The following is a 17,469-nucleotide window of genomic DNA, read 5'->3' as shown; positions in this document are numbered from 1 at the left end:
AATTATTATTACTTATTATTTGTACTGCGCTTTTCCCATTAATTAATTAATTAATTAAATGTAATATTTTAAAAACTACAAAGTACGAAAGAGATGAGTTTTTAATGACTTTTTGAAAATTGCTAATGTTGGAGACTGTCTAATTATTAGTGGCAGGTCGTTCCAGGATTTTGAAGCCGACACCGTGGAAGTTCTGTCACCAGCTAATGTACGAGTTAATGAATATGTGAGGCGAAGGTGATCACTGGCCGACCTAAGTGCTCTAGTTGGTGTATACAGATTCAAGCAGTTACTTAAATACTGTGGAGCCTGTTTATTCAGTGTTTTGTAGACAATCAAGAGTAATTTGAACGTAATTCTCTGTTTAAAAGGAAGCCAGTGAAGAGAATTAAAGAGTGGTTGGGAAGGATGATCTCGGGAAACCTGTAAAATTAATCGTGCTGCCCAATTTTGTAGTCGTTAAATACGAATTAATTGATTAGAGGGAATTGTAGAAAGGAGCCCATTGCAATAATCGATACGAGACAGAACCAATGAACGAACAGCATTGTGACAGGCAGACTGGTCAATGAACCTTTTGATTCTAGAAATGTTCCTTAAATAAAAAGTGACTGTGCTACAGATATGAGAGATATGGTACGACATTGACATGCGGGAATCAAATATGACACCAAGGTTTCGTATTTTTTCTGATGGTCTAATGAGTGTACCATCAACATCAAGTTGAACATTTGGAAGATTGCGCAGGTTATAAGTAGAGGCCGCAACAAAAAATTCATTTTTTTTGTCATTTAATTTTAGCTTATTCACTATCATCCACTGTCTTATATCTGATATACAATTCTGGAGTTTAACCAGTGCATTATTGAGAGCTCCAGGAGTCTTCGGATCAAAAGAAACGTATAATTATACGTTGTCTCCAATAATTTTTTTTATTTCCTCTTGGGTGTGGAGCCAAGACCCCCCCCCCCCCCACGCCTGTATGTCAGTAATTGAACATGATTGAACGGGGCCATTATAGAGCCACTTGAAGATTATAAATGAAGAGCCTCTACTTATTTGCATAAAATTTAGCAAGCTTATAGCACAATGTTGTATGCAGTCCATCTTTCTTCCCGCTCTTTAATTTCAATCATCGGTAGCCCGGTTGTGTTATTAATATTTTTCTTGTCCCTTTTCTTTGTTTTCCAATTTAGCTTTTGACTAATTCCATTTTACCTTCGTTTCCCGCTATTGTTTGCCAATTTGTTATCTTTTAATTTATTTTTTCCACCGTGTTATTGCATTACATAGGCCTATTTCGGAATGTTTTTTTTTTTCAAATGTTCTTCTTTCGTACATTTTCCCGCTTCCCTTCCTTTTCCATTAAATTTTTTTTTCTTTCTTCGTTTTCTTGTCGCTTTTCCCTTTCCCTTTCCTCCTTTCTTTTCCCCTTTTCTTCCCCTTTCCCTTTCTTTCTCCCTCCTTTTTTTCTTTCTCCCGGTGAAATCCGCCAGGGGGGGCAGCTTGCCCCCCTGCCCCCCCCGCCTGTTACGCCACTGTCCTCGTCATATAGTAGCCACCTTTTGCAAGACGACGGGAACGGACCTTTACGACGGTAATTGATTTTGGAAGATTTTGGAAGAGACTGGCTCGGGAATTTGAAATTTAATCCCCCATTTCAGGGGAAAGTAAACCATAATCCCCCCTGGGCATATGCCCTTCACATTGCATGTGTTCGAGATTGATTGCCGTTTGTGTAGGAGGAGCCAGCAAAAAAATTGCTAAATGGCGAGCCGTGATTGGCTGTCAAGGTATGAATGCGCGTTCAAAAACAGATGTGTGCCTGACTTTGGCCAATAGCGAAGCGCCTTGAACTAGCCAAAGTCAGGCATACACCTGCCTTTGAACGCGCATTCATACCTTGACAGCCAATCACGGCTCGCCATTTAGCGTCCATTGACTAGTTTCGGTCTATTATATATTGTTTTGCTCTAGCGTTTAGTCATTCATGCGATTTTACTCCGACGAGTGCATGTCGAAAAGCTTCAGTAAGTCCGTTTTTAAGGTTATTTTAAAATTCAGTGACCATGGTGACGTTGAAATTTGTTCCAGAGTTATAACTCTCAATAATTTTCATTTTACAAATATAATTGTATTGTTTGCAGAATATTTCATGTATTCAATGAAAAAAAAACACGAATATCAAAGCCACTTTTGTCCATTTTATACTTGGTTTTGAAAAAAATCGTAACAACAGAGATAATAATTTTTTTTCTCTCTTATAAATTATACTTTTATAATAAAGCTTATATATAATACTTTGTTTTGCTTTACTTATGGAAAAATATAATATATTGTACATGCATCAATTTATATTGTCTGTATAAGTTAATTGTAATTATTTCGACCACTTTACTTTGTTCTGTTGAAAATGAAATAAATTGAAATTGAATTGGATTGAAAATTGAATTGATATAATTGCTTTTCATACCATGTATACGTAACCTGAGTAACGTGCATCGAAAAAAGTGGAATAGTTTGTATAAAACTAAATTATCTATTTGGATTTGTTTGAAATGTAAGTTATTACAATGTATCTGTGCATGTAATACTCATGTATGGAATGAGTTAAGTAAACAAAAACCCTGAAAAAATGATAATAATATAGAAATAACAATAACAATAAAATCATCTTTTATATAATTCTTAATATATATAGAGAGGTTACCCCCTTATCCTGCTTGGTTTTTTTTATCCACCTCGCTCGAGTACAATGCCTATATACTTCAGTACCAAGGACTATTGGAACACTTCATTTATCGTTTCGATAGATAGGGCAAATTCACAATCAGTACATACGGGACACAAAAGGACAATAGCACAAGGTGTCAAGGACCAAATAAGAATATAACAGAAAATAATGGGGAGACACAGAGGGAGTCTGAGGGTCACTGTAATTAGGATAAAATAAAATCGTGTTGATTAAATAGCGACATCAGGCAATTGATTAGATCTAATAATATTCTACCATTAGTTTTCCAACTCCTAAATGCCGAAATGAAGGTGATTTTGCTCTGAAAAAAAAATCAGAATAACTAGATATTGTTCGAACATTTGAAATGAATTATAGATGCAGATGCTAGGACGTTTTTCCCCCATAAATTCTGCCTGAACTATAAACTAATTTTTTATTCAAATGTATTTATTCATTCATTTATATGCTTAATTATTCATTGATTGATTAATTTATATTTTTTGTTTATTTAAGATTATTATCATGATATAACTTCGATACACTGCAAAACAACGGGGCTGATTTAAAACCAGCCTGGTATCTATATATGTAAAAACCAGAGAAGTATTGAAAATACAGCAGTTTAGAATCAAACCGATACTGCTTTAATACTAATTGGTGCTGTATAAACACATATCTGGTGTTAGACCAAAATCAAACTGGTGTTTGTTAACACTTCTCTGGCGTGGACATATATAGATTCCGGGCTGGTGGTAAATCAACGTCGGAGTGTTTTTGCAGTGTGTACGTGCTATACTTACTTGTTCTAGCCCCCACAAGCTGTATGGCAAAATACACCAACATCACCTATTAAATGGAAGGAGACAGGAATAAAAATGAAAATGTCGGTAGATATTTCAAAGTCTATTGCAAATATGATTTCAGGATATATGTATCAGGGGCGGATCCAGTATTTTCGAAGGGGAGGGGGGGGGGCACATTTTAGCAAAAAAAAAAAAAGAAAAGAAGAAAAGGTCTTCACTTTCAAGGGGGGGGGGCACAATTCCGTTGTGTGTTTGCGTGTGTGTGTGTGTGAGTATGTTTGTGTTTATGCTGACACTTGTTTAATGTACATTTTGTACATATTTGTAGTTGATATATCTGTTTATTATGTATCCTCCTTTGTCATTTCATACATTTAGATCTACATCTTGTTTAGAGGTGTAGGGCCCCACTCACAAGCTGTGCTTCTTCGGGGTCCTAGAAAACCGTTCATATTGTATCATGTATTCTTTTGTACCATCTGATCATTGATTTGTACTCATAATATGTCTGGTTTTTTGAATAAATTGAACTTGAACTTTTTAACAGCATATTTACATTATACATTTTAATTGTGCCTCTCAAGGAGGGGGGGGGGGGGCACGGGCCAGTATAGATATGCTGCGAATAAAGAATATAATATTGCAGGCCTGGAATTAAAATGAAATACATACCACTTTTTTCTACAAGTTGGACCAAGCAAGCAACATTTTACTTGGATCCCATCATGTTGACTACAAAACTAGTTAATATACATGTTAAAATAGAATTGAGAAGGATCGAATCTGCGAAATCAAAGGCCCATACAGATACACTGTACAAGTGTTAAACAGCACCAGATTGCTTTTGGTCTAACACCAGATAGGTGTTTATACGACACCAATTAGTATTGAAACAGGATGGGTTTGATTCCTAACTGGTGTTGTTTTAACACTTCTCAGGTGTGGACATATATAGATACCGGGTTGGTGTTAAGCCGCACCATTCTTTTTGCAGTGTACGCCTCCACACCGGAAAATAGTTTCCAAACTGCTTTAACGTCTAATATAGATCACTTGCTGTCTAGCCCAGAATTTCATGTTGATGTCACATCCGGGAGGGTTCCAGCAACATTTTGTTGTTTATTCACTGCAAAAACTGATGTGTTAATTTAACACCAGTTCGGAATCTACATATGACCACACCAGAGAAGTGTTAAAACAATACCGGTTTGGTTTTGGACTTATTCCAGATAGTCGTTTTTAAAGCACCAACTAGTGTTAAAACAGCATCGATTTAATTTCAAACCGGTGTTGTTTCAACACTTCTCTGGTGTGGTCATTTATAAATTCCGGGCTGGTGTTAAATTAACACCGGAGTGTTTGCAGTGTTTGTCAGATGTGACAAGTTACTTGATTTTGAATGGTTGAAAAGCACAGTCACTGTGGCATCGGACGTATCCAACATACCTTGTTGGATTAAACTCCTTCAATGAAACGCTCCCCCACCATGCAAAAACGCCGGTGTTTATTGAACACCAGCCTGGTATCTATATCGGTCCACACCGGAGAGGTGTCGAAACAACACCGGTTTTGCGTTAGGCTAACACCAATGTGGCATTTAAGCTACACCAATTAGTGTTAAACCAATATCGGTTTTAATCTTAACTGGTTTTGTTTCTACGCTTCTCTGTTGTGGACCGATATAGATACCAGGCTGGTGTTAAATCAACACCGGTGTTTTTTGCAGTCCATCGACTCTCGTACTAAATCAAGCACTTATCGAAAACATCAAAGTAACATTTTCAATAAGCCTGTTCACGGTTGTAAACTGCGCACGAGCAGAAAAAGGTCATTGGAGACAACCATGAAGGTGGCTTTCAAATTCACTGACATAGGCATTTGTGATTTGATGATTATTCATGTATTCCTTTCAATATATTTATCACGTCCAAGCTGAAGAGTAATAAATAGAGCCTTCATAATCACTGGTATTTGACAGTAGCCTAAACAATAGTCAAATGTGCCAAAGGCAGACAATAAAACAGATTTCCAAACTTTATCCCTGATGTACTATTCTAGCCACCTGGTCTATACAATGCTTTTTGTTCTTAGAATTTGAATACTCTACCGGACAGATTACGCAACATCTACATTTGAAAATGGTAGTGCTTATCCTAATGAAAAATCACAAAGGTCATTTGAGAAAAGTTGATCATGAGCTAACCGTGAACTGGCTTATTGATCTCATGCATTTACGTAATCGCACCTGCGCCATAATGATGTCGATGCCATTGCCTTGTCCGCGTTGGTAATCTGCATCTGGCGCACCTCTGAAAATTCCGTTGACACGTATTCCTATAGTATCTGAGGGAGGGCGCTATGAGATTATGGCGACACATGCATAAGATCTAAAGGTATGACGAGTCTAAAACATTTCCCATAGACTCGTGTGTTAAAGTGGCACTTAAAAAATCATAAAAAGTAAGGATGAAAATTCGAGGGCTGGATGTTCATTACCAGTGGATAGGATATATGTCTGACATTCCATATCTGACCAGAAAAGGGTACCTCGACCGGCTCATTTTTAAAATAAATCGTCATTTGTGAAGACTACACCTGACATGATCAAATTCATCACTTGAGATAGTAAAATTCTTCCGCCAGTAAAAGGAAATAGTTCCAAAGTGGTGATATATCTAAAAAGGAAGTTCAGTAGTTACCCTCACTAGAATCAGTGTTAGATTGTTAATCATATTTATTCATTTTTGTCAATCAGCAATATCAGATTTAAAAATTGAGACTGGGTTGTCTCGAATGAATACCTTATTTTGCCTGCCAGTTGTAATAAGGCCCGTGTAACCTAAACATAAGTTTTCTTGTAGATGATTCTCATGCCTCCATCATCACCAGACTGGATGGGATCACTATCGAGCAATTATAGGCGTTTAGAGCGATTAGTTTAGTCGGAGAGTCGCTGTATTTGACGGTTTCAGGACATTTGCTCCGGCGACAATTGCGCCGATGGAAAACTCTGCATGTCAAGTCAAGCGTAAAATCTAACCTACAAAACTAAGGGCCTTTTCATACGTGAGCCTTGAATCATCATTGTAATGATGATTGCTATTGTAATCATGACTGTGATTAGCGATCGTGATTCCATGAACCTATAAGAAATGGACGATTAACGCGATCATTCTTTTGATGCAATCATAGTCGCCGTCTCCTGATTATGTGCATATTAATGATAACATACAGGTGCTTTGACAATAGCGACTACCAAGGCGAATCTGATCTTCACAAAGGAATGTTTTGCTCTTTTTGCCGTTTGTTGGCTGATGTTTGTAGCAGATTATACCTTTCAATTAAGATGTTTCAGATTTGGAACAGCAAATTGAGAAGCAGACGATTTTTGTGATATCAAATTTATTATTATCGATTTGCACGCTTCTGCACACTCATAATGACTTTTCTAACAACGAGAGGGGGACGACCCCTACAAGAAACCCACCATGTTTCTCTGGAATATTATGAGGAAATCTTTAAAATTTGATTATAAATTACAATCAATCAATTTCATTTTAGCCTCTATCTTGAAATATTCATACATTTTTCCAAATAAAAACCATGGAACTAAGATAACCATTTGTAAACCAGAACTGCACATTAATTTCCGAGAATTCAGGTAATTTATTACCTTCTGCGCATACAATTTGTCTAATGTTAAATGTCTAATCACCGAAAGCTTCTGTAACTCATGGTTTAATTGGCGGCGACCATGATGGTATCACAGGAGATAAATATGAAGAGAATGTTATTCACATGACAATGACAGTCAGATGTTAGTGAATTCATTAACTAACCGATGAATGTCCAGCTTTCATAGGTCCATGGTGATTCTAATCATATTCTAGTTTGGTTTCATACGTGCTAAATATTCGCCATTAGCCCCTCCTACCCAAAATAGTAGGGGGGACCCACTCCCCCCTTCCTCAGAGGATATAGGAATACGCGTAAACTGAGTTGACTGGTGTGTTTATATGCTTCCATTGCGAGGACAGAATCAGCGTTTTCAAACGTCGATTCAAAACGCCGATCGTAAACATGGTTCTGGGAGTGCTGTTTATGCTTAACTCTTCAGAGACGAAATCACGATCTCCAGATGGCTTCGCATCGTAATTTTCGTTGAGCAGGAAAGCGAGGTCAAATTGGGCGCGCCCTTTTTCGACATTTTTTTTTTCCGAGTGTTGTTATGGGGAAGGTACGTCGACTGTTATATAAACATCGAACAATTTCCGATATTTCAGTCATTGCATGGAGCTTCTTGAAATAGCCATATGATTTCCACCATGGTGAAGATAATAGTAAGAAAAATAAAGAATATTAAGTATACAAAATAATAAAAAAAAAGTATGCTCCTGGGGCATCTGGCGATGTCTCCTCATTATAACTCATGTTCCAGGCTTTTTTGGTGTAAATCTCTCAACGTTCATCGTGATGACAAACTTGGAAGAGTAATACAAGTAATAGTACTATACACATGCAAAACAAGGGAGATGAGAGGTAATTCCATGGAGGTAACATGCGACCATGGATCAATGCGACTGTATTTGCCTGCGGATTTTCATCTCACCGGAAGCATGTACCAAGTGACGTCATTTAAACACGTTTACGATCGTGGTTCTGTTTATACTTCCCCAGAAAGCCTGATTCTGGTCAAACGACGTTTACAAACGCACCTTCTTGTGAGTTTACGATCGGTGTTTTGAAACAGCGTTTAAATGAAAGTAAGCATGGACGCAACCGTGTTTTGGACTAATCACGTTTGGAAACGCTGATTCTGGCCTGAAAAGTGGAAGCATAAACACGGCCAGAGATGCGTCAGCTGGAGATAACCAACGCGTGCACGGCAATGGCTTCTGCTTTGCTTCAGCCTCCATTTTGGCGGCTTTATGACGTCGTGCATGAGTTTGATAGCCGTTATATTTGGAAGCTGCCAAACGACGCAGGATACCGTTGGCATGAAACCATTAAAATTACTTACCAGATCACGCCCGTTTGCTTTTGATGTAGGTCTATAGCTGGTCATCATTGCTGTTATTCTTTTGGTAGTTTCCCTTCAGCTCTTGAAGACTTTTGTTCGCTTGATTATTAAAAAAAAGAGGGGAAACCAAGGACTGTTTCATATAGAAACGCTAGGGTTGTTTCCCCCACAAATACACAACAAAATCTAACTTAGGATAATAAGAATCATAACAGTACCGGCACCAAAAGTGGTTCAATTTCATGAAAACTGACATCAAAACATCTTGAATTACAGCGCAATAAAACTTAGGCTATTTACGTTACAAACACGTAGATTAGACTATTAATCACCCATGTCCGCCAAGAAAAAAAAGGAGTCCATGTTTACCTGTACTATCCCGATGATCTGGATGATAAAAGAAAATAAGTGCCGAGCTCTCTATTTCAATATTCAATTAAGAAAACAAAAACATTAAAACAAAAACCTTTTCGCGTTTAGACGTTTAGCTGGGACGGTTTGATGCTGCTGTCTGGTCGTTTCCCCCAGAATATAACAATTCTGCGCATGGCCATAAATACACCACCATTTCATTATCAGATCAATTCTTATACAGTGCGTTCAAGAAAAAAAAATTCATACAATTAAATCATTCCTCTATATTTTCATACCTACTACGAGACAAATACTTCACACATTAATAAGCAAGATGGGTTTGAAATGTCAATGTCAAAATCATGTTGAGCTAAAATAAATGACAAAATTGGGTCGTAATAGGGCGATCGTGCGTATTCGACGATTGACAGATAATCATTTCTTTTGCTTTCTTTGTTAAGTCTTTTCTCACTGATCCCCGAAATGAGAGTGGACTCAGATTCACTCGTGATTTTCTGCGCAAATCGTTTCTGATATACTTTTGTTGTTTGTAACCTGCCATGCGAAACCATGGAAGGCTATATATGTACAGTTGTTCTCAAATTGCCAAAAGCATCAAATTTACAGTAAAAAAACATTTAATAATTATTGTGAAATCTATCTCTAAACATAGATTTCCTTTTTTTTGTGGGACGCACTATATTTCAGCTACCTTCCTTTTAAAACAGTAACAGAATAGACAATAGACTGATTAACTTACTGACCTGAAACACACAGCCATTATCATAATTAAAACTGGCTTAAGAAAGGAGTGCACTGGCCAATCATTTAATTGGAATACAGGTCGGTGTTTCATAAAGCTGTTCGTAAGTTAAGAGCGACTTTAGGAACGACTGGTGATCATTTCTTGTGGTAAATGATATATTCATTGGCAATGATTTAGCGTCTCAGAAAGGTTTACCAGTCGTTGGTAAAGTCGCTCTTAACTTACAAACAGCTTTTTACAAACGGGCCTCAGGTTTAGATTGCAGAATAACCCCTTGCAATCCCCAACACACACATCAAAATGAAATTGCTATTTACCCTATATTTAGGGAGGTCGTGGAACGGTTTTGTAAGTGCGGGGGAGGATGTTTAGGGTGGACGGACCGTGGAAGAAACACAATCAGATGGGTTTTTGTTGTTGCATTTTTTGTATTTACGGGGGTCGTGGAACGGTTTTGAAAGTGCGGGGGAGGGGGAGGGGTAGAGGGTGGACGGACCATGAAAGAAACACAATCGGATGGTTACTTTTAAATATACACTGCAAAAATCCGGTGTTGAATTAACACCAGTCTGGAATCTATATAGGTCCACACCAGAGAAGTGTTAAACAACACCAGTTTGGTTTTGGTCTAACACCAGATAGGCGTTTATACAACACCAATTAGTATTAAAACAGCATCGGTTTGATTCCAAACTGGTGTTGTTTCAATACTTATCTGGTGTGGACATATATAGATTCCGTGCTGGTGTTGAATCAACACCGGAGTTTTTGCAGTGTAGCAATTATTTTGAATGAATGATTCTTGAAATATTCAGAAGATGGAGCGTGTGCCCTCTGCACACAGCCCGTATCCTCCACTGTTCTACCGTGTTGTTTCAATACTTCTCTGGTGTGGACATACATAGATAATTTCCGGTCTGGTGTTAAATCGACACCGGAGTTTTTGCAGTGTATTTAATGAAATTAATGGAAGGTATTTGGACCCCCCTGATTGTATGCCATTGGTAATAACGTAATAGCCTTTTTGGCCCCGAGTAGGTAGCGTAACCGGACTGTTGATTAAAATTAAGTGTGGTGCATGGTCTTTCATTTCTGTCATCTTAACTGACCTCCCACTTTTTATCTCGGATATGAATAATTCTCCATTTTCTATTATTGCCCTATAAAAGTGATTACCTGATTGCCAAAATTGATCTGCCTGGGAACATCCAGGTCGATTTCCATCCAAGTGTTGTCGAAATTGAATTGTCAAAATTGTTTCTTTAGCAGAGATTAATGAAAAAAAAAATTAAAGGCCTATAGCAACATCCGTTTCGTTCAATTTCATTATTTTAAACTTCTAATGTAAGGATATTATTATACATTAAAATGATCATTATTATACATTTAAAAAGGGAAACACGTACACACACATACATAAAATCAAGAAATACTTATATAATATTGACTGGTCTTGAGGGAAACATCAAATATGTCGCCCGCAAGAGAATCATATTGGCCTGAGTCTTTAGACGAGGGCAATATGGCTCTTTTAAGGGAGACATTTTTGATGTTTCCCGAAAGAAGAACCAGTCAATATTATTATTACCTAAAGCTGTACAATGTGTAATTCAAGCTCCTATTCGGAACAATTTACATGTATATGCTTGTTTGCTTATCACTACTTCTGATTTCAGGTTATTCACGACTTTTAAAAGCGAAGTAACTTTTAATAAGCAATTGTGACGTAATTGTTACCTTGCAGTCGCGCATCAGGCATGGCGTGCACGTACACTCAACGCGTAGAAATCTTGCGCTTGGGTTACGTTTGTGTATGCACTGGCCGAGCCGCGCATTGTCTACAATGCGTTGTACTTTGTTTCATAAACGGGTTCCAGCCAGATTTCGGAAATACTGAAATTAACGATCAAAATCGGCTCCTACTGTGCAAGCGCATTAGCAGAGATATGGCCAATATTGCTCTCTATTTTGTACAGGATTTCGATGGGCAAAGCCCGGGGAGGGCAAGATGGCAAATGTTCCCCTCGTTGGTCTCGGATTGAAAGTAGCGAGCGAAATCTGACTTTTATTTATCTGCCAAAATGCCTTGTATAGGTAATAATATCTTATATTGCATGCCCATAATAATGCCATTAACCCAATCCAAACACAACCACGCATTTGAAATAAAACACAAGATATCAATTTTATATAAGCAATGCAGTTTCTCTAAAATAGATAATTTTAGCCTTCGAGATACTTGTACCCACACACACACGGTGAGGGTATATATGTATATATATATATATATATATATATATATTGTTGTATTGTTGCCTTATTGTTCCTGGCCAACGGCTTTGTCAAGTAATGCACTTGATAAAACGACAATTCATGAACATTCTTTCATTACGGAATTTTTATACTTGAGTTTATTATTTATATATATGATTTACCAACATACATTACCCAACACAGTAGACAGTATGTTGCCCAACATTTTAAGTGTGTAGAATGCAGCTGCCAGCTATAGCACGCAAAATGCTTGAGTGAATAGCAACCACTGATTAATTAACTTAAGATATATATTTTTTTTTATTGCTCTTTTGGTAAGCTGGCTCTATCAGTAATCGATATTCTGTTATCCCTGGAGGTCCTGCGGCATTATACAATTTTCAGTAGCTTTTCTATGCCTGCCGCCCCCATCATACTACATAAAGGGAGTTACCGTCTCCACGACGTACAGCGGATTCAAGCACATAAGAAATGCATTGACAAATGCCCTTCAAAAGAAAGCACAACCAAGAAGTCTTTGTCGAAAAATTTCCCCTCAAGTGACAATGAACAACTGGAAGGCCGTTGTCGAAAATTGGTGAAGCAGAAGTGTAGTCCTCGACTGTTGAGAAACAACGCATTTGCAATTTTTCGTCAGCTGCGAAACTTACAACAGACCTGCCACTCTGGTCAAGCAATTTGCGACAAATGCCTTCCCGTTGTTCAATGTCACTTAAAGGGCATTTGTAACCCAGCGCCACAAAACCCACAAAAATTTGCACCATGTGGTTTTCAATTGGAGTCAATTAAGAGTATTTTGGTCAGACTATTCACATTTTAGATTTTTGTGTTTTCTGAAAGAGTACACTTTCCCATATTTACTGTAAAAATTCGGATGTACCAATCAAACCTAAAGTGTAATTTTTTAATTTTTTATTAGACCTATTTCTTACAAATATTTTTAGGTAAATGTATTCATGCTTGGTTTTTACGAAAACCTGAATATTCATCTCTCTTTGAACTCCTATAAATTTAGAACAGGATAATTTCTAACATTGATACTTATTCAAACTAATGGACAACTTTAATTAGTGTGTGAACTTTGCAAAGCAATCTGATAATTCCTTCTATCAAGATTTCATTGATTTTTTTATCTTCCTTTTGTCTACAATAAGTTATTGGAAGAGCACGTGCTCTTCCAATAGTAATTTTTAATCCCCCTTTTCTCATAACGAATGTTTCATGGTAGTGAACATTCTCCTCTTTCTTGTGCGGGTTAGGATCAATAATTGTTCATGAGTTATATTAATTTATAAAGCTTCGAGTCTCCTCTTTCAAAAGGGTTATTTAAATAAAATTCAATTTCTGGCGACATTTTGTGGGCTTTGTGGTGCCCGGTCACATTTGTAATATGTTAAAGCAGATACTAACCAATAGCACCATCTCGAGTCCTCAACTACTCATACCTGGCCAGTTTACTGACCCATAATGATAACATGCTAATTAACTACTCAATATATTTATACCACAATAATTAGGTTACCAAGCAGCAAATCAATTACTTTTCCTCTAAAAAAAATAGTTTCTCTATCATTAATAAAACAAATACAATTATAGGTCAATTTATTCTCTGTAGTATTACAAGATATCTGAAAAAGTATATTTTAAGACTAAGTATTTATAACACACAGTCAATGAGAGACCACACACAGTTCACTCCCTCTTTTAGAGTTTTCTTGAATCCCGTTGCAGTTGCAAAAACTCCCTCTTGTCAAATAAAAATAATAATAATAATAATGGTCTTTATAGATACATCAAAAAACATTCGTTGCAGCCAAAGGCTGAATTGCAAATGCTTGTACAAGGTAAAAAAAATCATATGAATTGACAAAAATGCAAATATACAAACAAGGTATGGATAAAAATACATATGTAACAGCCAGTCAAGAACTCCATTCGACCTTGCAAAAATAACAAAGAAACATAAATGAGTGACGATATGGAATTAGGTTGATCAAGCGGTATAAGACACCAATAAGTATTTAACACAATATGTGGAACAGAAACAGTAAGAACAACAGGGGAAAAGAAATAAGCAACATTCGGCATAATCATTGAGTAGCATTGTGTATTATTGAATTATAAAGAGAACAATATATCGGTGTAAACGAACAAAAAGGCGGTTAACAAAGTCGAATGGAGCACTGGAATATAATTTAAATTATTGGACATGCATCGAAATGTTTAATTATACATTATACATTCGACGCGTATTCAGGAATTTTAACAAAAGCACAAGTCTGCCTCAGCAACAAGCCGACCCGAACAAAAAGAGGACCGAAATAAGCATAAGCACTTAACATTCTAGCCGTTACTCCTCTATCCATTGAAATGTACCTACAGTAGGGGCGTATGGCAAGCCGTTTTAGCATTTATTCCTATTTCTTGATATCAAGAATTCGAATTCTTGATATCAAGAATTACCATTGCTTAACTACACAAAACCATTTCTTGATATCAAGAATTGAGTTCTCCTGAACATCTGTTAACAACTGATATTTGTTGACAGTTACGGCATCAAATATTTCATAATTTCTTGATATCAAGAATTCATTTCTTGATATGAAGAACTCATTTCTTGATATCAAGAAATGAATTCTTGATATCAAGAAATCGAATTCTTGATATCAAGAAATGGTTTTGTGTAGTTAAGCAATGGTAATTCTTGATATCAAGAAATATAATTCTTAATATCAAGAATTCAATTCTTGATATAAAGAATTCTATTTCTTGATATCAAGAATTCATTTCTTGATATCAAGAAATGAATTCTTGATACCAAGAAATAGGACTAAATGCTAAAACGGCTGAGGGATAGGGAGAACGGAGAAACAGAAAATAGGAAGAAAGAAAAAAAGGATATAGGAAAGAAGAAGAGAAAGTAAAGATATATGCAATGCCAGCAATGTTCAATTTTACATATAACGAAAAATGTAAGAGATAAAATTGCAACTCTTACTTTTACTTTACCGTAATTTACCTTTATGATTGCACTTAATATAGCATTCAAATATAAATTGTACCATGCATAACTCTACTTCAAAAAACTAATTTCTCAAGTGTTTTGTGTACTGCAAGAGAGATGAAGAAGGATAGAAAGAAAAAATGAATGAGAGAAAAGGGAAAAAAGGAGATGGAGGAATATAGTATCGAGACAATGAAGATGGACAGGATAAGAAGATAGCGAAGAGAAAAGGTGGCAATTGAAGATGAGAGAAAAAGAGGGGGGAGAGGGTATGAGAAGAAAGATATGGAAGGAGAGAGAGAGATAGGGAGAAATGAAGGACAGGACTTCAGTGATATCGTTTTACAACTGTTTACAAATGCTAATAACATACTTCCGAACTCGGGTGACTGTTTGCGAAAAAAACGAAAAGATTCACAATTAAATTTTACAAACTTTCTTTGCGACAAGAAGAAAAAAAAACATTTGCAACCATGAACAATTTTAACGATTTTTTAGCAACCTTTCAACCGATTCTTTTGCAACCTTTTACGAACCCTGGCAAAATCCCGAATTCGCTACGTTCGCAAGCATTCACAGAAGCGCCCTTTTCAATAACGTCGCAATCCTGTACTCTAATAACATTTGTGCATATACCATGTATATCTCGGAGGTAGCGCACCCAAATAAGTGTTTAAAGTTGAAGTACTGATTATCATGCTATTTCTTTTTGTCTCTCCTGAACATCTGTTAACAACTGATATTTGTTGACAGTTACGGCATCAAAGATTTCATAAGTTCACACCTATCGGCCTACATAAATTCTGAAAACACATTGATTTGTTTTTATGTACTAGGTCTAACGACCATGAAACACTAAACATTTCGCATCGACCAATTATAATTGTAATATCGCTCAATCTTTTTCTTTTCACCACTCCGTCATCTTAAAGATAAATACTAGTTGTGGTAACGCTTTCAAAAATTTGTTCCGACAGAATCCAATGAAACTACCACCAAAAGATTTGTATGCATCAACTGAATAAAAAATATGTGCCAAATAGCTCTGGAAGAAAATGCCTAATTGCTGAGAAATGAGCAAATTAAGCACGGGGTTCCATCAATGTCGGGTATTTTCTGAGCAATATTAATCAACTGTCCCACATATTCTTTTCTGTGTTAGTAATCATCGATTTTGAGCTAAGAGTTCTTAGTCAAAGAAAAATAACTGATTTTGGGGGTCAATTGCAAACAAATTGCATTAATTTTTTTTTACCACAATTCATTTCCCTGGAGTCCCTAAAATGGCATACTAAAAGTCCAGAAATATCCCAGTAGTGGAAAGACGTCTAATATGTATAAATCCAAAATGGCCACCAAATTTTCAGAAAATTTGAATTATCGTACATAGGTTTCTACATGAACAGTTAATTGCCACAAAATTAGTGTCAAATAAAAGAGAAATAAATTTCTTATAAGTTGGTACTATTTATAGGCGATAAATATATAATTTGGCAGAGATTTTTAGTAGAAAACTGCATTGTTGTCATTTTTTCACAAAAATTGAAAATTTTGGAAATACATGATTTTACATAGATCTAAGAAAAAATAGAACAATTACCTTGAAATGTTCCAGAAAACTTTATTGATATACTATTATCATGTGAATGCGATTCAAACTTGGTCTCTTTCTTTTTAAACAAATTCATAAGGTATCAAAATTGATTACTCAATTTTGTTATGTATTTTATATAATATACATGTAGTGTAAAGTTACGAATTGTATGCATTTATGAATTTTTTAACCACTTGGATAGTTAAGATTAGGCTTTTCTCTATCAGCTACATAAAAAGGGCTGGAACATCGACGCCTATCCCTCTCAGGGGGCTGTCGAAGTCACGCCACCTGGCTATATTATGTTGGACAGTGTATATCAAAATTAACGCAACCACATTTCATTTTAAATTTGTGAAAGTTTGGTTAGCTTTATAGTCCCGGGAAAATTACTGATTTTGGGGGTCAACCACAAACAAATTGCAACATAAATTTTTCACCCCAGTGCATTTTCTTGAAGCCCCAAAATTACATACTAAAATTTTAAACGAAAATCGATGTAGTGGAAAGATGTCTAATTTGCATAAATCCCAAATGGCGGCCATTGTGAGAATTTTCAGTCATGATTACTTATAGTAGTACAAACACTGGTGTGATCTTAGCACTTTTAAAAATTATGATTAAAGCATTTACCTTTCACCAGTGTTATATCTTACCAAAGGCTTCATGTTAAAATTAGGATGCAAGTCAGATTTGACCTCTGCTGACCTCTAGAGCTCAATGACCTTAAGGTCAACGACCTCGAAATATCAGGAAATTGATGTTTTGCATCATTAGTTCATGATAGATACAGTAATAATGCAAACAAAATTATTATTCACCATTGACTTCGATGTAACCTGATATTCTAGAAAGAATTTTGTGTATTTAATGTTGACCTTTGACCCTGGAGCACTGGGAACGGTCGATAACCTTAA

General features: G+C 36.3%; 1 protein-coding gene across 4 annotated transcripts in view; it reads right to left on the bottom strand.

Annotated features, from left to right (window-relative positions):
• The window catches only part of LOC129263359 (microfibril-associated glycoprotein 4-like), a 53,947-nt gene that overhangs the window by 12,066 nt on the left and 24,412 nt on the right, over positions 1-17,469 (bottom strand). Inside the window, exons 2-4 of one of the 4 annotated variants that reach the window (XM_064100906.1) lie at positions 10,857-10,940; positions 8,561-8,659; positions 3,538-3,583 (exon numbers count right to left, since the gene is read on the bottom strand). In XM_064100906.1, coding sequence (XP_063956976.1) covers positions 3,538-3,583; positions 8,561-8,608 — 94 coding nt within the window. In that variant the 5' untranslated portion in view covers positions 8,609-8,659; positions 10,857-10,940. Of the gene's footprint in view, positions 1-3,537; positions 3,584-5,785; positions 5,897-6,341; positions 6,537-8,560; positions 8,660-8,929; positions 9,094-10,856; positions 10,941-17,469 lie in introns of those variants that run through there. The other 3 variants (XM_064100904.1, XM_064100907.1, XM_064100908.1) reach the window with 3 other exon arrangements.

Source organism: Lytechinus pictus, chromosome 6, assembly GCF_037042905.1.
Source record: "Lytechinus pictus isolate F3 Inbred chromosome 6, Lp3.0, whole genome shotgun sequence".
NCBI lineage: Eukaryota > Metazoa > Echinodermata > Echinoidea > Temnopleuroida > Toxopneustidae > Lytechinus > Lytechinus pictus.
The sequence above is the reverse complement of the archived record's forward strand: the minus strand, read 5'-3'. Positions and strand labels throughout refer to the sequence as shown.